General features: G+C 46.3%; 1 protein-coding gene across 1 annotated transcript in view; it reads right to left on the bottom strand.

The window, feature by feature from the left end:
• Positions 1-1,483: 1,483 nt before the first annotated feature.
• NDUFS8 (NADH:ubiquinone oxidoreductase core subunit S8) overlaps positions 1,484-25,464 on the bottom strand; it is a 50,654-nt gene continuing 26,673 nt past the window's right edge. The window contains exons 3-7 of the mRNA XM_086953280.1: positions 23,262-23,324; positions 21,858-21,947; positions 19,923-20,095; positions 18,873-19,001; positions 1,484-1,752 (exon numbers count right to left, since the gene is read on the bottom strand). Coding sequence (XP_086809406.1) covers positions 1,621-1,752; positions 18,873-19,001; positions 19,923-20,095; positions 21,858-21,947; positions 23,262-23,324 — 587 coding nt within the window. The 3' untranslated portion in view covers positions 1,484-1,620. The remainder of the gene's footprint in view (positions 1,753-18,872; positions 19,002-19,922; positions 20,096-21,857; positions 21,948-23,261; positions 23,325-25,464) is intronic.

Below are 25,464 nucleotides of genomic sequence, written 5' to 3' on the forward strand. Positions count from 1 at the left end.
AGAGATGCTTGTTATGCACAGGTTCCTTGTATTACTCCCACACTCTACAGCTAACCTTGGTTGCACAGTGAAGTGTTCTTCAAAGCTTTTTGTGAAGCACCCCAATACTTTTGGTACAGCAGCGCTACAGACGAAATATAAATTTAAAAAATCACGAGAATGGTGGCTTGCTGGGGTCAGCAGACCTGCATGTCCGTGATTGCTTTTAAAAAAAAAGCCATTTTTTATAAAAAAAATTTAATACAGCCTATTTTCCTTAAAGAAAAACTGGTTGCGTTTAGAAAAATAAATAAAAGATTTTTAATTTTCTAAGAGTAGGCAGTGGTCCGTGGCCCACTGTCTGCTCTTAAAAAGTATTTGCATACATTCACAAGGGGAAAGGGGTTCCTTAGGGACAACGTCCCATTTGCGAATGGGTTACCAGGACCACCTAATGGTGTAGGTGGTAAAATGTGAATGTTTAGCAAGCGCATTTTAGTCACAAAACATTCCTACATACCGATGCGGTATTAGGAAGGGGAGCCCTAAACACACCCCTTCCTAATAGCGAATTGCTAACCCATTTTGCGATTCGGTAATAGGTTATAAAATCGCAAAATAGGGTATGGTACATTGGGAAAGTCTTTTTTTCCCAGTCGCAAACGGCCCAATATCCAGAATCTGGAGATTTGTGACCTTTAAAATGGTATATACATGTGGCCCTAAATCTTACGGGTGAGGGCACAAAATGATAACTGGGACTGGCTACATTAATCTTGAATAAACTATTTAAGAGGAGCATGGCTCCTCCTCTCGAATGGGCCCTCTCTGGCACGTCAACGCCTTCACTTTTTGGCTCCATACCACTGCACACAAAATTTCAATATTTAAATTAATTGTTCTAAAATACCATTAAAAAACCCAATATATGGTGTGCGGTGCAGAGGAGACAATTCCTCTCATTCATGCTGTACAACAATACTGGTTGGTAACAAAACTATATAGTAAGAACAACCAAAACACATCTCACTCTCCACCGGGACCAATTTCTTGAACGGATCCGAGATGTAGGTAACAGGTCTGGGGGTCTATATTCGGATATTCACCATTCCTAGTACTAGGTCCTCCACACTACTCTCCACTACTATCAAAACCGACGAAAAACACATTCTCAGCATTTCGCAATAAAGTATGCTGTCTCACTTGAGACATGACCACAATTCATGCAAAACAAAATTGGCAAATTGAAAATAAAACAATACCTCGCCGGGCCTAAGAAAACCTGCTTTAAATGAGGAGAAACAAAACATGCCTTCCTGGACACGCCTCAGCGTGTGGTTGCTATAGCAGTCCACCAAGCAAGAGGGTGTAGCAATCAAAGCCACAGGGCCTGCTACAGCAAGGGCGCCCTGAACACTCCTCATCAGGCCAAGAAGACAGCAGTTCTGACCTGATCGTGCATTAGTGGGAATCCACAGGGTATAGAATGGAGGTCAAAAACTACTTACTCCAAACTTTTTATTTTTACAGGGATCAATTAAATACAGCAAATATTTCAAATCGGTCACACAATGTTGCAGAAGTGATAGCACACACACAGCACAGAGCAACAGTGGCAGCCTCCGGAGAGGTGGCTGTGGGTCACCGGTACAGGAAGTCAGCCTGCAGGTTGGCGCCAATCTCTGCTTCCCATTTGTCTCCATTGTTCAGCAGCTTCTCTTTGTTGTAGAGCAGTTCCTCGTGAGTCTCCGTAGAGAATTCAAAGTTGGGTCCCTAAAGAAGAAGAGAGGGAGACATACATTACCCAATGAAGAGTTAAAGATACTTTTATCTTTGTTCTCATTGATGGATCTTTTTCAGATTCCTTGCTTTAGAACACACACACATGGTGAAGTTGGGAGGTTTCCAGCAACATTTTTCAAAGCATCTTATTAAAAAGTCATTTCTACTTTGTTTTTTACAAAAAGACCATATATAGAAAATAAGGATTTTGTGCTCATGACAGCCATTTCAGTTTTGATTTGAAGCACCAAGACAGGAGACACTTCTCAGAAACAGTAAGGCGGAAAATGAAGGACTGGTGATTGCCAGAGACGCCTGTTTCTGTGAATTAGATTTTCAGGTCAGAGGCTCCACCGTGTCTGCCAAGTGTTCTTCAGCATAATTTATAACCTGAGAACCTGCAAATAAGGGGAGAGGGCGAGAATACAAAATCCTCTGCTATGTAGCGCTCGTGTTTAAGACAAGACATTGGATTGGTTTACACAGTTCCTCTTAAACAGCAAGGCGCTCGCTTTCACATCAGGCATTCTGTAGAATCCACACCTGCTTCTATCTTGTTCATCATCTAAATAAGGGTTGCCCTATTCTCTGGTGCCCACTATGGCGACAGTCATCTAACGTAAGGGGTCTCCCAACTTTTCAGTACAAATGCCACATTGTATATTTTAGAAATATTCGTGGTCTGAATAAAAATCAGTTTTATAAATGAATGCATACAATTAGAATGAATGATGATTTACTTGGATGTTTTTTGTAATCGGCATGATAGGATTGAGAACAAAAGAGAAATGTGACAATTACAAAGAAACAATGCCGTGCTTAAACTGAGAAATTATATATAATGAATACATACAGAAGATTCAATAGGCTTTGCTGCCACCTACAGGCTGCCAAAGGAATTGGATATGCATTTCTCTTTGATCATCGGAGGCTTTACAAAACAGAGAAATTACATTTCAGCCCATTAATGCAAAAGTAGCTGAAGGACAGATAAACTCTGCATATGTTATGTTAATCAACTTCTAAAGTGCACAAATACCCGTGGGTGTCTTGGCGCTGAAAAGGCGTGGCAGTTGGGCGAGGGAAAAAAAAGGGAGGACTAGGCGTTGAAAAGCCAGGTTTTGAGCAGTTTCTTAAAAGTCAGTAAGGTGGGAGCTGCTTTGATATTTATAGGCCACGGTTCCAGACTGCGGGGCTTCAGAGGAGAAACAACTGCCCCCCCCCCCCCATTTGAGTCTCTTAAAAGCTGGGGTGGGAGACCATCATGAGCTGTGGGCCGTAATTTGAAGACCCCTGATCAAACACAACATCCTAGCTAGCTGCTGCATCTTCTTTGCTGCTCTACAAGGAGACAGCTTTTCAGGGCTTCATGCACCGCACCTCCACATACATGTAGCCCCCACCGGCGCATTCTCACACCGACGTTGCTCGAATCGTTTGTGACCCTTACCCCCTTACCCGATGTGCCTGCATAGAGTCTCCCATCAGCACTCCTGTCCAATCATTCTCCTTGCTTATGCCAGTCTAGTTCCCCGTGACCTGATCAGAACACAAGCAAGGATTTCATATACCTCATCCGACCCTTCACAAAGAAGTCACGTAAATGTTTTGGCTATCCATACACGCTCACACCTGCGACACGAGGAGTTGGTGGTTGCAGAAGTACCGAGGGTGTGGACAGTAATAGAGCAGATTTTAATTTGAAAAGGGCATCGCCTCTGAGCGTTTTCTATTCTCCCTGCGGCAGTTTGATACAATAGACAATTGAACTCAGCCACACCAATCCCCAGTCCCAGGGCAATATCGTATCCAAGTACATCAATAATCAAGCATGCATAAAGCGGATACCCCTCTCTTGGTCCCAAAAGATTTGAGAGCTTGTGCAGCCAATACATTATTTGTTTAATCTTCTTCGCAGGCTGTTTCATATCCCAGCCGAGGCCGTGCATCTGTCTGGGTATCTCCTGTGTGTCACATAAAATCAGAAAAAGATGGTGCCAGTCACAGCGTGGTGTAATATTACTAGACCTGTCTGCAGTAACAAACAGTGGGCCACGCTGCACCTGTGAGGCATGCTCCTGAAATGAGTTTGAGACAGCCCTGAGACAGACAACACCGTTTTGATAGGACTTTCCACAGGTGCTTTCATGTGGACGAAACTGCCCTAAAAAATTCAAGTATCATGTGCTCTCTCATCTGTATCAATTTTCCTTTTGTTTTTCACCCTTTATTACTGCTCTGCCCATCCCATTTTCAGCTTTATTGCATATGCATAGATGGCAATTAAAACTAAAACTCAGAGGCCCTCACACCATGCCTGTTTGATGAATGGCACTTTCTAAACTCAAGGTGTTAAAAACAGGTCTTTTTGACAAACGGGTCCATCACAAATCCTGGGATCTTCTGAAACAGTGATCGGTCTTGTCTCTAGAATTCATAAACATGGCCATAACTTGATGTACACTGCTTGCTGTTTGACTATATAACTTTCTTTCAACGTCTCTTAACACTGCTCATGCCTTCTTAAGACGGGGGCAGAGAAATCCAAAGGCTGCAGGCAGCCCCAATGTGTCATCCACTAGCTATGGCTTCCACGAGGAGCCCCTGCAGGGCGGACAGAAAGAAAAGGGACATGCTGATACCAAATAACGTCTCGCCATTCCACTACCATGGCCCTGCCACTCTGGTAATGAAGGTTTAAAGAAACCAGCAATGGCAAACAAGCATTTGCAATGCAATAGGTCTCGCATTAGGAAAGTTTGAGCTATTGGTCTTGTAAATGACAATTTTTTTATTTATGTGTTGGTTTTAAAAATAGCGAAATTAATAGCTTTGTCATTTACAATGCCAATAGTTTTAACTTTTGCAAATGTGACACCTACAGCATTTGCAATGCAACATGTTTTGTATTTACGTGACTTAGATGTATTGATATTACAAATAACAATGCCTTTTAATTTTTTTAAATAATTAATACTTAAATAAAAGTTATTGTAATTTAGAATGGCAATAGCTTAAACTTTTGTAAATAACTTTTGTGAAGATTATGTTCAGTGTATTTTATTGTGACGAAAATCCAAGAACAGAAGTGAAATATGAACATCTTTTTGTGACATTTCTAATAAAGCTTGAAACATTGAGAGAACATATTTGAAGCAGTTGTTGTTAAATGGTTGCACAGATTGATGCTGTGGTGGTGCTGAGTGATGATGTGGTGGCGACGAGGGATGCTGTGGTGTTCAGTGATGCTGTGGTAGCGCATAGTGATGTTGTGGTGCCCCTGAGTGATGCTGTGGTGGTGCGATAGATAGATAGAGAGAGGGCGATAGATAGACAGATAGAGGGAGGGTGATAGACAGATAGAGTGAGGGCGATATATAGATAGAGTGAGGGAGAGGGTTGGGTTAGAAGTACATGGTTGAGAGAGAGCAACACGAAGCGCAGTGGAGGTGGGGTGAGAATTACACTAAGAAGACGAAAGCAAATGAGAGTGAAAATAAGGACAACCAATGGTAAGCAATGGGTGGGCTCTAAACCACTTTAGGCTGACAATATGTTTTTCGCGAACTGTCAACTTGAGCTGTCAGGTAGGCAAGACCGAATAAATAGATGGGAATCGGAAGCAACAGAGAGGGTGGCAACTCAATGCTGCTTCGCGACGGGGGAGCACTGGTTAGCAGGGAGGGGTATGAAAGCAACAGAGTAGATCATGGAGTAGATAAGAGAAAGCAAGCCATATGGGATGTGAAGTACTGGGAAATCAATGGAAGAGCTGGGGGACGAGGAGTAGGGGTGAAAGCAGAGATGTGAAGAGGGAAACAGCACACGGGAGAGTGAGCAAGAAAACACATGGACTTCCATGGACGGGTAAAGGAATAGAAAAAGGAGTATTTCGCCGATATCAGCCTAGAGAGGATACCAGTCATCAGTATCAAAGGATGGCAAAGACGCTATGGTCCTCGGATTGACAAACACAAGAAGAGGAAGGAGAACCTTTGGTTTGGAAATCAAACAAATGAGACTGACACTAAAGACATCCAATGATAAACATGGAATGACCAAATGCACACTCGCACTTCTATTGAGCAGAATAGGTCTATCTTTCCACAGACAGCTAATGACAAACTTTGAAAAACAAAGTATTTCAGGACACGCAGGCTGGCCGTCCTCACCGGAGAGCGGCGGGCACTGCACTGCAGCGGCTGATGTGCACTGCAGGGACAGATGTGGAGCACGTGGAGGGGGACACTCAGCTGTGCACGAGAGAGCGCGGAACAGCAGCCAGGCGCGGATTGAGACGAACACAGCGAGCATTGTGAGAGCAGACGTGTTACCAGTGCTTAATTTGTGCCGGTGCTTTCCGGTGCTTAGCACCGGCACTTAATTACCAGGGCCGTGTCTATGCATCTCTGCGCACGTCACAGATTGATGTCTTTTAAAATGTACCCTACTGAACTCAGTGCAGCAGCAGCGTGTTCATGTCTCCAGAGTGTGAGTCACGGCCGTTTAGTGACTTCTTAACTAAACTTCCTGAGCTCAAGAGAAGATTCAATAATTAATACATAAGTTGTGTGTTCACTTGCCGGTGGGCGGGACGTGGGACGGAAAAACACTGATTTATTTGGGCGGGCTGGATTTCGGTTCTTCCTCTGTGCGCGCAGATTTTTTTCACATGGCCACGCCCAGCTCACCACGAGTCGTCCTCGTCAACGTCGTCAACGTCGTTTAAGTCAGCCCGATCCGACCGTTGACGACCTTGGGCAGCATGTGCAGGCATCGCCACATCGATCAGCCAGTAGTACAGTGTGACTGTCCGGTAGTAAGCAGCCCCAGGCTGCCTAATTGAACTAATCTGGTATTAAACCGAGGCAGAGCAAAGGCAGTGCCAGTGCAGGCAGTGTGTGTCCCCACCGGCCAGCCCACCACGATTAACGGTAAGACACTAAGCAGAAAACAACTGACTTACAGTACTAGTAGCTAAGCTAACTATTTCAATATACTGATAAATATGCTGTGCCAAAACCAACGCTGTTTATTTTTTGCTAGCGTGGCGGTCCGATTGTAAGATCGCCGGCATGGTGGGAGGCAGCTCGCCTACAGCGCCTCCATAAGCGATACGATTAGTGGTACAATCTCGATATAGGGCCTGCCGCGTTTAGGACAAGTATGTGAAAGGTCATGGCCCTACCCGCCCAGGCCCCAGCCCCTGCCTGGCTTGCTGACTTTTCCTTGCTCAACATTGCAGCTGGCGCGCAGCCGGGCACAAATTAGTTTCCAAGTCCACAAGGAAACTCAGTTTGGTTTCACACTTTCACTTTCTCACGTGTGGTCACCGTCACACTCAACAAACGGCTTCTAGTAACCCCGGGCCTTCCCTAAAAGATAGGCAGGCACGCACCGGCATTCCCTCATCCTTCCATCAGCATTATATTTATAATAAAAAAACAGGCAATTACAGCACCCAGAGATCTTACAATACCACATCTGCCCCAGATCCTACATGAAATAATCGGTCTAAATCCAAGTCACACTCTTAAAATAGCACTTGCCAAGCTGATGTTATTTGACCTGCACCCCGTCTGGGTTTAGGAGATGAAAATAAGTCTTCAAAAGGTAAAAGAGCCTGGAGTTAGCCACTTTGAAAAAAGTTCAGAGACACCATAGCAAGTCTGTGAAACACACTTAAGTCTATGTAAGTGTATCACTCCCCCCTCCGAACATAAAGAGTTAGCTGAAGTCTCACCCTTTCCATTGATGACTGGTCTGTTATAAATAACCCTTGCACGGTATTACGGGATTCTTGGAGGAAAGGTTTGTGACAGTGAATATATCACAGCCATGCTGGAAGCACCACCCTGCTGAAAGGGATTTCAGGAAACGAAGGCCTTGCAGTTTTTATGACGCAGCAAATTACCAGAGCATGACAATTAGTAGACAGTCCCCAGGGGTGTTAATTGAAAGGCAATTACCTAACCAGCTTTGTTTTCTTTCTCCCAGCACAGCTATTTAGCTCACTGTTTTCTTTTGTGAATATTTGTTATAATACAGCAAAAGAACCAGTGAACATTTAAAACTTCCCTTATGGTGAAATTAATTTGTGGGTACATTACACAGCTGTTTCTGTTCATTCGTAAACGTGCACAACACTCACTTTTCTGAGGCGCTCGTGAACAGTACTTAGTTACCGGTGCCCCGATGGCAGGGTACAAAAACAATTATGTAAGCGTCTACGAGTTACTAAAATCATAAACTGATGATGGTCGGTCGGTCCTGTAAAATAACACTTCGTCGGTAACTTCCTCTTTAGGCACATCCTGCAGAACGCCCAGGCACCCAAGTTGCCCAACTGAATAGTGCTGTGAGACAGTAGTATATTGGGCGAGAAGCAGAAAATTACCAGAATCAATAAATAACAAAAAGAGTAAAGACTGCCTTATTAGTAGAGCTCTGCTGTCTGCAATGTAACACAATAACTTCAATACAACAACAAAATAACCCACTTCACTTACACAAATTTTGCGCTTATTAATGCTCTTATTAACCACCCGACTGTTGAAGCTCGTGGTGTTGCAAACCTTCACCTCCAACTGTAACTTATACCATCCATCACCCCTACTCCCTCTTCATCCATGTATCCACCTACACCAGGCCACACACAGTTTTCATAACTTTCAAAACCTTCTGAGGTGCCTTATTTGTTTGCACCCCTCACGCCTGCTGGGCTGGTTAGACCATCATAATGCTTAGAGAACCAGGAAACCCTGATTGGGTGTTTTCCTGTCTCACCACAACATAAAATCACCCAACATCACTGATCCTTCTAGCACCACAGGTTTTTCCCCTAGATGCTTACCAACTTTTCTCTTAAATTCAGCAGATACGCTTATTTGCCACGAAAGACAAATGCACACCATTCAAAGAGAATTCCTCTACCATAATGTAGCTGTGTGCAAGTACTCTCTGAGACCATGCTATCCTCAAAAGACAATCTTCTCCTTTGTTTAATTTCTTTCTTGCTCTGCCTGCAGCCACATACTGACTAGTCCCTTTTTAAACTCTTCTCATGCCTGACCACCAGTGTGTTTCATTTGTAACAAATTACCTTCCTCATTTTTAGCAGCGCCAGTTAGACAGCTGCACTGTCTAAATTGTAATCACTTAAGTGTATATCCAAGACTCCAAGCCAACCTCTTCCCAAAATCATATCCACGAAGCACAGTGATTGATCATATTGCACGTAGCCATGTTCCCAGTAGGAAATTGTCTTCCGGCTGATATGTACTCCTGAGCGAACTTCGAAAAGGGTAGGGAGGAAAGGGTAGACAGCAGAGAGAGAGGGGCAGAGGTAAAGAGGGGTGAGCCGTGAGGTGAGATACCAAGAGAGAGAGATGAAGGAGCAAGAAATGGGTGAGGAGAGAAGGATAGATTTATATTGAAAGACAGGGTGTGGAGGGAGGGATAGCAGGTATAGCGAAAGTAAAGACAATCCGAGTTAGAGGTAGACAGGGGTGTGGGGGTTAGAGAGAAAAATAGAAGTGAGTAAGAGAGAGAGAGAATACGGAGGACTCTGCTATTCTGCTCCCAAAGAGGGCATTACACATCTGTGATAGTTTACCAACTTTGAGTGAGGTTTGTAATTTTTAGGACTGATGACAAGTTTGTGGTGAAAATGTACTCTATTTTGCTGCATAGAAAAAATATTTCTCTAGTGTGGCCTGCAACAAAACTCTAGTCCAAATTATCTATAATACTTTAGGCCTCATATTCTGTTGTAATCCACTTGCATGTGCTAGATGTAGAATGTAGAATCCATGAATTGTCTGGAGTCATTGGGACTTTGGATGTGCTGGGGTTGTGAGCTGGATCTGTTGGTGGCTGCTCTGAATAAAGCCTTCTGCTGGACTTCTCATGTTTATGGTTTTTATTAGATTCCTACTCCCTAATGGCATTGCATTGAAGTTTATTTTTCAAATGTGCAAGTTTGATGTGTTCAATAAGTCTCCACAGGTGCTCACACCTGAACATAGATATAAAGTTATCCCTCATTACACCTAATAGTAGCTACAACACACAGCTGTTGCAGGAAGCTCAACAAAGAATCCCTGCCAGCACAGCATCTCTGGGATAGGCTTGGGAATAGGGATAGCTTGCAGTTGTTTGTTTTACTCTTACCATTAAACACACAGGCCTGGCCTACATGCTGCGTGCAAGGTGCCATTGAGGGCTTGCCTAACCCAAGGCACAGGTCAGCTTTTCCTATCTGGGTAAGTGAGTTTCCCCATTTCAAGGGAGGCCAGCTCACCTCTCCAGCACATTCCGGAGATTGCCTGAAGGTAAAGTTCCAACCATACCAAATGTGACAGCATGAGTAGGGTCCCTATTAGCAGTGCCGAGTTGAAGATGTGGGTGAAGCTAATAGAGTATGTGGGTGGAGCTAGTGGAGGGAGTGGGTGGAGCCAGATAAAAGTAGGAGTGGCCTTCAACAAACATTTTAGCACCTGCACTTCATATTTTACAAATTAAGCACTGCGTGTGACGGCGCGCTGGTACCCACAGACCCACGGTGTCCCATGGTGGAAGCATCCGGCCTTCAGCCTCCGGGGGATTCACTTTATAAGAAGGCCTCCATTGCGTAACAAAGAGAGAGAGAGAGGGATGGGGGGGGGAGAGAGAGGGATAGGTAGAGAGAGAGAGGGGGCAGGGGGACAGGGAGAGAGAAAGACGGATAGAGAGAGAGATAGGTACAGAGAGAGAGAGGGGAGAGGGGGGCAGGTAGAGAGAAAGAGACGGATAGAGAGAGGGATAGGTACAGAGAGAGGAGGGGGTTTGGGAGAGGGACAGAGAGGGATAGGTAGATAGATAGATAGATAGATTACGTACAGATATGTAATTAATTAATCAAATGTCCATACATAATGAAGCTAAAGACTGAAGCTTAATTAGACTCGTTATGGACGACTGTTCGGTAGCCAGAGCCATACATTATTTAGTTTAAGTACGAGAAGCAGTAGAGTAATAAAATATCCACTTTGTTGTATTCTTCACATAAAAAGCAGATATCGTCTAATGAGTAAACTGCCTTTTTTTGGACGCCAAGACACCGACATTGTAATCCCGGCTCCACACTTCAACAAAGTGTTTGATTCTGTGCAATTGCATGTGCGTTAGTTCATTGTTTCCAATTCGTGATCATAAAATCTGTAGCGCTTAGAAGCAGCCCGGACACCAGCATTAAGGGGCGCAAAAGACACCGGATCGTTGCGTTCAGCCTGGGAGAGACCGCTCAGTTTATGGGCCCATAAAACACGAATACAGTACCTTATAAACACACAGGTGACACGCAAGAGTAATGTATGGAGGGGGTGGGGTGGGGGTTGCCCATTCATCACAATCTAACGGAGAGCTCGCTATGGATTTTCCACCGGCTGAAGCAGGTCCAGGGGACTACAAACTCTATAGTAAATAATGAAATGTCAACGGTCAGGGCGCGCTGTCCGAAGCCCCCTTCTGGTCATTGATTATATGCTGAGGTATGTTGACGCATATTGCCTCCTGGCTAGATTCCTCTGCAGCGCCCGGAAGGAATCCGCGGTGTTTCCTCGTTATATGCAGTACCTGCTGGCATGGTTCCCATGTGAAAGGGCATCGCCGCACTGTATAACTGCCCGAAGAGGGCCACTAGGCGCTGTATAGCCGATCAGAGGACACAATGCACTCTTTAAGAGGAGCAAGACTGGCTCATACAGGGGGAGGGGCGCAGTACCAGAGCAGCCCACTTCAGACTTTAGAAAGGGGGACTTTTCTGGCACAAAAGAAGAATTGGGGGTTAAAAGGTCTTGTTTTTATTGAAACATTGCGCGTAGCAATGAAGAATTGGTATATAGGTCAACACCAGGGTGGGTAGAAAGAAAGTGCCTCGATGCCAGACTGATGTCAGACTGGGTGCTATACAAATGCATTACAAATAGCAACACGCGCGCAGAGAAGGGAGATGACGTGAACTGGTGAGTGACAGCAACGAAACTTAGAGTGGGGGCGGGACTTCCGTCTTGTGCGCGAATCAGCGCCCACGGAGTTCCTGGCCCGAGTAGTAGTGGTGACGCAGGGCTCCCATGCCCGAGGGAGAGCCCCGCGGAGGCTAAAGAACACCGGATTGGCGGTAAGTGGGACTGTATTCGGGGGGGGGGGCGTGTGTGTATGTGTGTGCGGGCGTGTGTGTGTGTGTGTGTGTGTATGTGTGCGACGGCGGGGGTGTCTCTGTATGAGTGTGTGTATGTGCGCTCGTGTGTGTGTCTCTGGTGAGGTATGGGGGGAGCGTGTGTGTATGCAGTGTGTGTGTGTGCATGCGACGGCGGGGTGGGTTCTCTGTATGTATGGGTGCTCGTGTGTGTGCGCGACGGCGGGGGTGTCTCTGTATGCGTGTGTGTGTATGTGCGCTCGTGTGTGTGTCTCTGGTGAGGTAAGGGGGGGGGGGAGCGTGTGTGTATGCAGTGTGTGTGTGTGCATGCGACGGCAGGGGGTGGGTTCTCTGTATGTATGGGTGCGTGTGTGTGTGTGTGTGTGTGTGTGTGTGTGTGTGTGTGTGTGTCTCTGGGTATGCGCATGCGTGTTGGAGCTTCCGAGGCAGGAGATGGGCACGGCGGCGTGCACGCCCACGAGGTGCAATCTGCGCTCGTGCATATTTCTTGTCCACATTCCCAAATACGGGCAACATTAGTTGTCTTGCTGACAGCTTTCAATGCTTTCGCATTGAAAGCTAGGTCAGCTCGACCTAAAAAGTGGAAAAGAGGAGCCAGATAAAAACACAATAGAACACATGCACAGAGAGTGAGGGGGGTAGGAGTAGACCGGATGCTGCAGGGAAGGGGGACCCCCACACGTTCAGCGATCTCCAAACATTCGAAGGGGCCCCGTTGAACCAAGGCCAATGAATGTATGTGAAATATGAGAGACTCAGGGGCCCCCCAATCACATTATTCGAGGGGAGGGGTGGCGACATTTTGCGTTATGCCGCGGACTGCGTAGACAGGCAGAGGAAAGGGAAGGAGGAGAAAGTTCAGGAGCACCAGGCAGAGGCAGAGAGAGAGAGAGACAAAGCAACAGAAACACAAAGGCACAGAAAGGACGGCAGTAAAGGAAAGAGAGAAAGGAAAAGAGAAGGGGAAGGAGGAAAAGAGACACCGAATGAGACACGGAGGTGTGGAAATGTAACTGGAGAGCACTGCTGTACGATTCCTGGTATCTAGTCTGTTACCATGTCGTAAAATGACTGTAGCGCAGGCATTTGCCAAACAAAAACCTTCGCTTCAAAGAAAGAGCACTGAAGTTAGACTAGAGAGAAAGAACGGGAGAGATGGTTACGGCGGGAAAAGGAAAGCGAGATAGGACATGAAAGGTGGGAAGAGGGCAAGACAGAAACGCGGGCGTAGAGGCGATAGAGCAATAATGGGGGAAGCATATTGCAAAGTAGGAAGCGAGCAAGAGAAGAGAGCTGGAGAGAGAGGTTAGGGGCAAAACGGTTCCTTTATTTTCTACACATGCCTGACCTCCAACCTTGGATATCTGGCGTCGTCTGTGCACCGCTGGACTCTCCGGCCCCCGTGTTTACAAGCAACCGGACCCTTCCCCGGCCTCAGCGTGAACTCGGCGCGAACTCGGCGCGAACGTGGCAGCGGGTCTCCGCCTGTAGCTAAGGAGGTTAGCAGCAGCATATATAACTCGGAAAGACACTGTTGGATCATTTTTATCTACACTTCGCCGCATTAAGCGCAGAGGAGCGCTTTTTAAATCTGGAACTATCTTGTGATCCTAGTCTCTCCCCCGGACTCCAGGGCACCTACCTGATCACTCCTCCTGAGTGCACCGGCGCTCGGCTGAGCGTTGATCGCTTCAGCGGGCTTTCAGCGGCAGGGGCCGCCATCTTGGGCCGGGCTGCTCGGGTGAGGTGGGAGGCGAGGCCAGTGACATCACCGCCACACCCCCGAGTCCCGCCCCTACTTAAACGGTCCATATGTGTCAGCGCAGCGGACGAGCGCAGCGGGCGCGACGAAGGCGCGACGGAGTTGCGCCTGAGTTAAGCCCGTCTGCGCCCGTCCGCGGCCGACCGGGACCCGGGCCCACCCCCCCTGGCCATTTTTTGAGGTATTCCTCTTCTGATTTATTAGCATTACAACCTAGCTCCTCCTCAGGAATAGCCCTCCCTTCACTCCCCTCGCACACCTGTTCACGTATTCAAACACTGGGGCTCTCCCGCCTTCCCTTACTGGCCGATGACATTCAGTCTACTCCACCATTGCCGAATGAACCTCGATCGGCTCCTTTACCAATACATAACATGAGATGCTACTACCTCAACACAAGGTCCCTAATAAAGAACCAGGTCAACATCTTTCTTTTCCTGACGGAAGAAAAACCAGATCTTCTGTTGTTGACCGAAACGTGGACCAATCCTCACTCCTTGCCGGACATTCTGGCATCACTTCCCTCAGACTACTACATTCTGACTGCCAATCGTGCACAAGGGAAGGCTGGAGGTGGGGTAGCAGCAATCATTTTGAAATCTTTTCATCTCCGGGAATTACCTTCTTTCACTCTCCCCAACACCGAAAACTTGGTAATCACACTAGACTCAGAGAGTGGGGCTCTTACTTTAATTCTGCTATACCGCCCTCCCCAATACATGGCCAATTATCCAGTACTTTTGGCAGAACAACTGGCCTCCCATGTAATAAAGTACTCTAAAACTGTCCTAGTGGGGGATTTAAATTATTGGTTTGACAGAACAGACACAGACACCCAAGCTGGAGAACTGAGGGATCTGCTTACAGATCTAAACCTGGTCCAACACATTCACTTTCCCACTCACCAGAAGGGTCACAGCCTGGACCAAATTTGGACATATAACATACCACCATTCTCTCCTATTATAAGCCCTTGTATTTGGTCAGACCATTATCTCATCCAGTTCCCGCTAGAAATTCAAGGGCAGCACAAGGCCAAACCTCCTATGGGAAAAGAGTTCCGTAAATGGAAATCCATGGACCGCTCTGGGTTCATGGACACGTTGAACAACACCCTTCCCCCATTAGGCGAAGACCTGGAGGTTGACGAGAGGGCACTGTCCTCCTGGCTCCTCCACGCAGCAGATCTGTTCGCCCCCTCTGTATACTTATCTAACATCAGAGGCAATGATGCCCACAAATGGTTCACCCAGGAACTTAGAGCACTTAAACTAGGGGTACGACAGAAAGAAAGACAGTGGAGAGCCACCTACTCCTCACAGGATAGGGAAACTTTTTGCGTCACTAGGAAAAAATATCAAAAAATTTTAAGTCAACACAAACTCAACTACTTTTCCACAAAAATTTTATCTTCATCTAACAAGTCCAAAGACATTTTTAATATAGTTAATGAACTCTGTGACAACGACAGGACAGCCCCTTCAATAGCTCCTACGCAGAAGCTATGTGATTCCCTGAATAACTTTTTCAGAGAAAAAATTGTCACTATTAAATCGAGCATCGCCAGCTCCCCAACGTCACTCCCTTTGGATGACGTCTTTTATAATCCCTCTGTACTAGATGCCTTTCCGGCCATCGACGGTAAAACTTTTTCTTCACTTTTGATGAGGGTAAAGTCCGGATCCCCTAATGACATCTGCCCCCCCCGACATCTTCTCGGAAATCGGTCAGACTATCCCTCAGGGTATCCTACCCCTACTAAACAAATCACTGACCCAGGGCAGGGTACCTACTGGCTTTAAACACGCCCTGCTAATCCCTCTAATAAAAAAAACAGGTCTGGACCCCCGGGATTCATCAAATTATCGTCCCATATCCCTGTTGCCGTTCTTATCCAAGATATTGGAGGCTCATGTCTCCAATTGCCTCTCCAACTTTGTGGAAACCACTGGGTTTCTGGAGCCAAATCAAGCTGGGTTCCGTCCAGGCCATTCGACCGAGACGGTAACCCTGGCAGTCCAGAATACACTTCGGTGTAACGCAGACAGGGACGTCCACCAGGCACTGGTGCTTCTTGACCTGTCTGCTGCATTCGACACGGTCGACCATACTATTTTGGTCGGCCGTGTCGAGCAGGCAGGCCTCAGAGGTACTGCCCTGAGCTGGGTGGAATCATTTTTGTCTGACCGAACTCAAGCAGTGAGACTGGGCACCTTCACAGCCCCTAGAATTAAGAACGACTGTGGTGTCCCCCAGGGCTCCTCCCTGTCTCCCCTTTTATTTAATTTATACTTGCGTCCCCTCTTGTACTCCTTGAGGAAATTCAAAGTGTGGATCTTTAACTACGCAGATGATCTGCAATTGATTTTCCCCTTAGGCTCGCCGGACGCTGTTACTGAGTTTAGGGAGGTCATGGCTCATATCCAGAGATGGATGGGCCTTAACCACCTAAAACTTAACCCAGGCAAGACTGAACTGATCCTGCCTGGGAAGAGCGAACTCAGTTGGGGACCTCAATTTTGGCCTCCGGAGATGGGAAACCCCCCCTCTAAATCCCGCACGGTCAAGAGCCTTGGAGTCACCTTTAGTGAAGACCTCTCCTTGAAAAGTCAGGTAGGGTCAGTTGTTTCCGCATGCTTCTTTCAGCTGCGCAAGATTAGAAAGATTGCCCATTTCCTAACCCATTCTGCCCTGATACAGGTGACCATCGCCCTTGTGCTGTCTAGGCTGGACTACTCAAATAGTTTATATTTGGGCCTTCCAGCCGGGCAGCTCAAGAGGCTGCAGCTGGTTCAAAATCAGGCGGCCAGGCTGATCTGTGGGCTTCCTAAATGGCAGTCCATCAGGCCAGGCCTGGCAGATCTGCATTGGCTGCCGGTAGCCCAGAGGGCGGCTTTTAAAACCGGCTGCATTATCTTTAGGGCATTACAATGCAAGGGCCCCAAATTTATCATCAACTTGCTTGCCAGATACGTCCCCTCTCGCAACCTCCGTTCTGGTCACAAAAGCTTGCTCACGGTGCCGGTTGTCAGGAAACAACGTCAGGGCGGCAGCTCCTTTCATTTTCTTGCTGCCTCCCTCTGGAACTCCTTGCCAGCTTCTTTAAGGTCACACGAGGATATTTTAGCCTTTAGACTTGCTTTTAAGACCTGGCTTTTTAGGGAAGCCTATCCTTAGATGTTCTAAGTTGTCCTCCTGTTGTTGTGTTGTGCTTCTGAAAACTTCCTACAGCGCCATGAAGCCTACGGGCGTACGTGCACTTTATAAGCTAAATTTAACATAACATAACATAACGTTTCCTCTTCTCTATGCTGTGCTGAGAACTGTCACCTCGGAGGAGTGAGTGAGGACACGAAACACATTATTCATTCAGTACAGAGTCCTCCCTGACTCAGCAAACAGCAGGCGCCGCGAGATGTTATCAGCCGATGGAGACATGCCCTGCGTTCTTGGCTCTTTTAAACCTTAGTGCGAACTGGAGGCAGAGATGGTGTTCTGTGCGATGGGGCCACTATATCCCTCCAAAGGTTTGAGAGCTATTGTTACTTGGTTTCTTCGTGGATTACATTGTTGCGTTAAATATATCGCTTTTATATCAGGGAACCAACTCTTACAGTCCTATTTTTTGTCCTATAACTAAGTTTACTTTCAAATTTCTCTCACTTTCACTTCCTTGCTATATCCCCTTAATTACACTTGGGAAAAAGGTATAGCCATCAACTCTGTTTCTTATGTGAACAATGTCTGTCGCTTCTTATTTCAAAAACAGGTTGAACTTACAAAATGCCAGACTGATGTCAGACTGGGTGCTATACAAATGCATTACAAATAGCAACACGCGCGCAGAGAAGGGAGATGACGTGAACTGCCGAGTGACAGCAACGAAACTTAGCGTGGGGGAGGGACTTCCGTCTTGTGTGCGAATCAGCGCCCACGGAGTTCCTGGCCCGAGTAGCAGTGGTGACGCAGGGCTCCCATGCCCGAGGGAGAGCCCCGCGGAGGCTACAGAACACCGGATTGGCGGTAAGTGGGACTGTATTCGGGGGGGGGGGGGGGGGCGCGTGTGTGTGTGTGTGTGTGTGTGCGACGGCGGGGGTGTCTCTGTATGCGTGTGTGTATGTGCGCACCTGGTGAGGTAAGGGGGGAGCGTGTGTGTATGCAGTGTGTGTGTGTGTGCATGCGACGGCAGGGGGGTGGGTTCTCTGTATGTATGGGTGCTCGTGTGTGTGTGTGTGTGTGTGTGTGTGTGTCTCTGGGTATGCGCATGCGTGTTGGAGCTTCCGAGGCAGGAGATGGGCACGGCGGCGTGCGCGCCCACGAGGTGCAATCTGCGCTCATGCATATTTCTTGTCCACATTCCCAAATTCGGGCAACATTAGTTGTCTTGCTGACAGCTTTCAATGCTTTCGCATTGAAAGCTAGGTCAGCTCGACCTAAAAACTGCTAGGGTTTGGACATGGGTGGAGGGGCAATGTTACTAGTTAAAATTGAGGCTTAGAATGTTTATCCCACGATGACACACTGCACTGCTTTTGATGCCCTTCTTGAATAGCAAAGAAATTAAAATAACAGTGAATACTCCAAGCCCTGAAGAAGAAAAGAACCAGTATGCAGGGGGTGGGATGGATTCTAAAAGAATTTAGGTTTTAAAGGTTTGCTACATACTCTGCACTGGCTGCCCATTGAACCGCGTCCAATTCAAGGCCTTACTTTATATGCACAAGTCCCTCGCTAACGCAGGGCTAATGTATCTAAGACCTCTGGTGTCTGGATACATTCTAAAACGCGCACTCCGCTCCAGCTATCAGAATCTTTCAGTGGTTACTAGAGTTAAGAAATCTCGCCACGGTGGCCAGGCATTTGCGTATCTGGGCCATAAACTTTGAAACAACCTGCAAAATTCGCTGAGAGCCTGTAAATTGCTCACATTTTTCGTAAGCAGCTTAAATTCTGAATGGTTCCACATCTTTGATTGCAACTGTGAATGTTGGTGGACTCATGACTGTTAGCAACTACAGGGTAAACCGTAGGGTACACCGCACCACTTCTCAAATGCACGTGTTGAATAGATGAGCACACCACACTGCTCAGCGTGAAGGACTCCACTTCCACTCAATTGATCATGCACATCAGTCAGTGTGCACTGCTCACCTCCACAATGGCGTCCACAGGACAGGCCTCCTGACAAAACCCGCAGTAGATACACTTGGTCATGTCGATGTCGTAGCGGGTGGTTCGGCGACTGCCATCGGCTCTGGCCTCGGCTTCAATCGTGATGGCCTGTGAACAAAAAAGCATAATGATGCCAATTCAAATCAGTTGTCTGAAAGAGGGGAGGGGGGTCTGGAAAACAGGTCTTAACGGGTATCTTGGTAAATCTTTGGCCTTCACAAGAACAGCTGGACAGTGTGCAAATATGACAGATCGCAGATCAAAGGAGGGGCTGAGGTATTAAATACAAGTTCTTACAGACTGAACGTAATAATATAGTAGAGCTAATGATGCCCTGAAAGGACTAGCACCAGTGGGTAGAGTGGACAATAAAACACAGGTCTCACTGTCGAGGACCAATACACTTCTGAGGTGAAGACTGGAGCCTTAGGTACCGATTACGGGTTAGGTGTAGCGGGTGATCGGAATGAAGGATTTAGACAGTGTCTGCACCCAATTACAATTCTAGGAGTTAAACTCCATGGAATTGGGAACAACTGTGCAGACTCCGTTTTACCAGGTGCAATTCCACACGGTATTCATGATCCCATGGGTTTTAAAACATACTTTTATAATTTGCCCCAAGAAGGGGATAAATGTCTATGAGGAGTTGAGCAGGATAGGGTTGGGAAGAGAGAAGGAGATGATGTACAGTGCTAGGGGAGCATGTAACACCCCTACTTGTGCTTTGACAGAAGGACTGACAGGTCCTAGCTGCAATGCAGCCCTTTCCAAATGCGATTTTACCAGCTAAATTTTCTGGGATGTAAAATCAGTTCTGGTGTTCCTGCTCTCAAAATGCGTGTGGGAACACCAGGCAACTGTGTGTGCTGTTAAACAAAATTCCACTCAGAACCTGAACTGCACATACCTCATAATGAAGGGCTTGGGATTGTAGATGCAGTTTGGTGGCAAAAGGTAAATGGTCATTTGACTAGGCTAGGACTAGGCTTAGGACCCTGGATGGCCCTCTCAGGTTCAGATCCTCACCTGCGCAGGACAGATGGCTTCGCACAGCTTGCAGGCAATGCACCGCTCCTCTCCGGATGGGTATCTGCGCAGGGCGTGTTCACCCCGGAAGCGCGGACTCAAAGGTCCCTTCTCGAACGGATAGTTGATGGTGGCAGGCTCACGGAACAGGTAACTCATTGTCATGGCCAGGCCTGACGAGAAAGAAGGATAAGAGAAGGAAGTTTAATTAAGAAAAGATGGCAAAAGAGAAACACAGGAAGCAAGGGGAAATATGTAAGGGAAGGACAGCCAGATGAGAGACGGGGGAAGGGACTATAGACAAAGGGAAAAGGCTTAATTCCAGAAAAGGATAGCAATGGTAAAAGGAGGTTGAGAAAGTTCTATAAAGAGTAAAAGGAAAGAGCTACTAAAGAAACAGGATACAGAAGAGATAGGTGGGAAAGGCGAACCAATGATAAAACAAATGGAGAATGTGAACCCTGAGATTGTAAGGAGGTAACGAGTGAAGCCAACTGAGTAATAGGATATTTCTGCAACCTCAAAAGACTTCTTGAGTAAATGATGCTCTAATTCCAATCCAGTTTTCCTGTCAAGGCTCAATATGATGCAATAAAAATGTGTTCTGTACACATAGACTTGAGCAACAATACAATTGGTGTCCTCAGACGGCACATGTGTCCTCCTTCTGTCCTTCTTTCTAATGCTCTCCTCCTCTCCTTGGTCCTCCCTCACCAAATAAAGGCCCTCACAATCACGCTCTCTACTGCAGACCTAAAAACCTGTTCTCAGCTCTACCACTGTGAGGTACAGCAACTAATTTAGGCACCCCGGGAGTGGATTTACGACTATACAGAAAGCAATTCTGGCGTAAGCTGATGGAGGGAGCTCACTCCAATAGGGCGGGCATGGCCTCTTGAGTTTCCAATTTCAAGGAACACATGCTAAGAAACAGGTGTTCTATCCTAGGTATGATGCAGGTCTGGCATCGACTAGCAGGCGTTCGTCGGGAAAGGCAGAGTACAAGTATGTTCGGGCAAAGTCCTTGCCTTAGGAGTACAGTTCTAGATATAAAGAAGGACGTCTATAGTTATGGGCCTTTTTGACCTCTTGAAAGCAATCCTTTAAGACAGGGAACAAACCTGAAAAATGATTACAATAGGACTAAAATACCACTTTTACACACAGAGAAGTAAGGCAGAGAAAACTGGCATGGAGAATCCTCTGGGGCTGGCAATGGGAAGAGCTAATAGGGGCACTCACTCTATAGAGCTAAGCAAACACAAGGAGATGATGGACAGAGCGCTGACACTTTTCAGACACGTACTCTATAGAGCTGGCAGGTCGACAGGCTTTATTGGCAGGAGCACAACACTAGGCCATGTTGCTACTTTTGTCATTATTGTTGCAACTGCAGAGCTGTTTCTACAGAAGGTTAACGAGTGACAGAAGACTCCTTGGTACCACGCACAAACCACAATCTTCTCCAAGGAGCTCCTCAGGACTACAGCTCCCCTTGTGTCTCAAAACACTAGAAAACTTTACACCCAGGGACAGCGGACCAATGTAGGCGCTTTGAATATGTTAATGTGTATTATGTGGTAAAAGGTAGGGTACCTTTCACCCTTTTCTGACCGATACAATGACTACCATCAAGTTTCCATTTACACCACTGCATTGGCACCAAGTAGTCGGAGGTGTGTGTGCATCATAAGCATTCATTATGCACACAAGTCTCACATCTACAGATTGAAAAGAACCGGTTGCTCTCTAGGTTACTTCAAAGAATGAGAAACCTGCAGGTAAAGGGAGCAATTCATACAGATGACGGGTCATGAAAGTACTGAATCCAGAGGATCTGGGACCCTAATTAACTCTCACTCAGAAGCTCTGCTTCTGAAGAGGTGCCCGTGTTCCAGGTTTACTTAAGAGTCTGTACCAGAAGCCATCACGCACCTCGGTAGAGCTCCGTCCACAGTAGCGTCTGTGCAGCGCGGTCAGTGATGGACTTCATGTCGTCCGGCAGCTCTCTGGCATTCACATACTCTGAAGGCGAGAAAAGAAAAGCAAAACTATGAGGTCAGTAAACATGGCCAGCTAGGACAAGTTTTGTTCAGCCCCTCCCAAACAGTAGACACCTTACATTTATCTGTCAATCCAGAGTACCTAGTGGCAGCTTTCTCTTGTGCATCTTGACACAGAAAGCATTTGCAAAACAGGTGCAAGTCCCTTCTTTGGAGCACAGGCACCGCTTCCCACTTCACACTCCATGCAGGGAATAAAAAGTTCTGAAGATGGTAAGTGCTGTACGAAAGATATGCAGCAGCCCAACAGCACCTACATTCTAGTATCAGCAGCATATTCAGACAGCATACAATGTGCTGTCAGAAACCAAAGTAGCAGGCCCGTCTTGTCTGCTAGATTCCCTATCTTAGAAGCACCTAAATACCTTTAGTGTCTTTGGTTTAGACTTATGCAACAAGGAAAACAGAGTTAAGGGAAACCAATGTGCAGTCTTGCGTTCCCAGTTTATCGAAACTCTTAAGCATGGGCAAGGAGCAGAAGTATTTTAGAACTGAAAAGACCTACTGCAGGGTCGGGGATCACACCCACCTTTGAGAAAAGGTGCTTGGTGTTACATGTATAGGGGTCAGTGGCCAAAGAGGAGAAAGGAATATGGAAAAGAATGTGGTGTGGACCCGAACTCACAGGGACATGGTGATATAGGTGGTAAGGGCAGGGAGGAAAGGGTGTGGGCATGGGGGCCAAGGCACAAAGCCTGGGGCAAGGGGACAGGGGTAGTGAGACTGACACATAAGAGAAAACACAGATGCAAAGCCTGTGGCAGGGAGACACTGAACCGTACACAATAAGGGAGACAATGAGCCCTACACAAAAATGAGACACTGAGCCCTACAAAAGCAGGAAGGCACTGACTCCTACAAACAGTCGTCACATCCAAAAAGACTCACTGAGGATCTTCAGCTAAAGGTCCAAAGCGATGATTGGTATTTGGTAAGGTCACCACCCCACGGGCTAAACACCAAGGAAGCCTACAACTATTCAGTTCACGACCAATGCTCCAAACATACACATATGTTGAAATGAAGTGTGGAGGGAGGCGGGGTCATCCTTGCTCCCTACATGGGACTACAACCATAGAGAAATCCACAACTAGCAGAGATTACTACTAGCCAAGACACCGCCAGAACAAAGAGGTCAAAGACTACACCTTAACAAAGCTGTGACACACATCATCATCCCAAGAGGCCTTGGTCAGCCACATCCTTCACAAACAGAGCTTCTGTCAACACACATGAATGCTGGTCAGGTTATGAAGATTATCAGACTTGTACTCACTGTACCCTTCTCGCTGCAGCGTGACACTGAAATGGCGCGCAATCAGTGTACTGACTGGGGTACCTGCAGAGAAAAGAACAGAGTCAAAGTCAGAAACCTGGGGTATCATGCAACTCAGGCCTCTGGCTCCTGAGATTATTTATTTTCCACAATGCATCGCTTAAATCGGTTTGGGAAACTCATATGGCTGAAAAAATTCAAAAATAGAGCTAGAAGATCAAAGATTTACATAGAAGTCTTAGACTGACTTCTTTCTCTTGTTTATCTGCAGCATTAAAGTGTATAAAAAGGATTTAATGAAAATACTTTATGGCCTGCCAATTTGTTGCTCATGGTCAGAAGATACACATCTGAGTCTCAGTGCAGATTGGCACATAGAAAAAATGGAGTCTGCCATAAACAAACTTACACGTTCCACAGTCACTGTACTTGTGTGTTGGCGGGGAGGGGAGGTTGGGAGAAGAGGGGCATATAACAAATTCAAAGTTAATAAAAATAACTTAGAAGGTTTACGGTGATCCTGTATCCTGGTTACCGGTTGGAATCCTGACACGACCAACCAGGCTTTCATCATTCTGGCGATGATTGAAGGAGTCCTTATTTGTGTCTAGCTGTCTTGCTAATACAAAGCTGAGCACCATTTGTTATGCGGTTTCAATCTTGTTTGGGTAGGTTGCAGAAATAATTCCACTCACTTTTTTTTAGATTTTGGACAAAAACAATGTTTCTATTAAAATATTTCCTAGTTTAATCCATAGAAAAAGTGCTGTGCAGTTTATGCAAGATCAAGTGGGCGTCATGTTTATCTACATATCGAGACTCTTGCCCTGTTGGAAGTCGCAGATACCCTAGAATTGATAAGGGAAATAATGCACCATTGATTTTATTAGAGTCATTTGCTGCATTCGACACCATCTCATACGACATTTCGCTCCAACGTATCAAGGACTGTGGGATTTCTCATCTCCCCCGGTCCTGGATTAAATCCTTCCTAACAGATCGCAGACAAAATGGTTTGTTAGGACCTTTTTTATCCCTAGAAAGAACTGTGACATCAGAGGTTCCACAGGGTTCTTCTATTAGTCCTGTACTGGTTAATATTTACATGACCCCCCTGATTTCTCCGATTACTTCCTTCAGAATAGAAACCCCCTCATATGCAAATGATACGCAGCTGATCTTATCTCTAGACAAAGCATTCATTGGCTCCGAGCTCAATTTTAAAAACAGCCTTTCCGAAGTGATCTGGTGGATGCAATCCAATCATTTAAAATGTAATACTAATAAAACTGAGATTATGCTGCTTGGCAAATCAAGTCAAATTATTTCGCCCCAGCCCATTGGTGGCCGAATCCCGTGCCCTCTCAACATTTGAGGTTGTAAGAAATCTTGGCGTAAAATGTAATGCGTCCTTGTCCTTCCGCCCACAAGCTCTTGCAGTAGCAGGCATGTATTTTAATCTAATGAAATCATTGAGATTTATTTTTAGATCATCTCCCACTGAGTGCAAGGAAGACAGTTGCCTTCGCCATGATAACTCCTAGACGGGGCTGCTGCAACAGTCTTTATGCAGGATCCTCAAAACAAACTAGCCATAAACTCCCTGTTGTGTAGCATGCGGCGGCCAGACTTGTACTGAAACTTCCCAGATGATCATCTGCCTTGGCAGCTCTGAAAGCCTTACACTGGCTTTCAGTGCATAAAAGGGTCCTTTTTAAAATTCTCTACACATTATACAACTAAAAGGACCCTGAGATCTTACTATGCAAATCTCCATATGCCCCTCTCTTTTAGACTCAGAACTCAAGGCGGTAAATCCTTCTCAGTTCTGCGTACTAAGGCATGGAAACAACTTCACAGTCATTTGAGATTTATTGAATCTGAAGAATTTTTCAAAAAGCATCTGAAGACCTGGCTTTTTTTTTAATCTCCTGATGTGCATGGTTACTCTCTTAATCTCTGACCTGGTATCCTCCTGGGGTTTTTTCCTTGCTCGATTGAGCAGTTTCTTTCCATATAGCTCCAGGATGCTCCCCCGGTAGCGTTAGCACGCTTTATAAGTTTCTAATTCATTCTTGCAATAAAACCTCCATCTGGTCACGGAGCCACAAAGCACATAGTGCCACAAGCCACACAACATAAAGTGTATTTTGGTGGCGTTGCCTTTCCCGGCCTGTGGAGCTGTGCAGATATTGGTACGGAT

The sequence above is a fragment of the Lissotriton vulgaris genome, chromosome 1_2 (assembly GCF_964263255.1).
Source record: "Lissotriton vulgaris chromosome 1_2, aLisVul1.2, whole genome shotgun sequence".
Lineage (NCBI taxonomy): Eukaryota > Metazoa > Chordata > Amphibia > Caudata > Salamandridae > Lissotriton > Lissotriton vulgaris.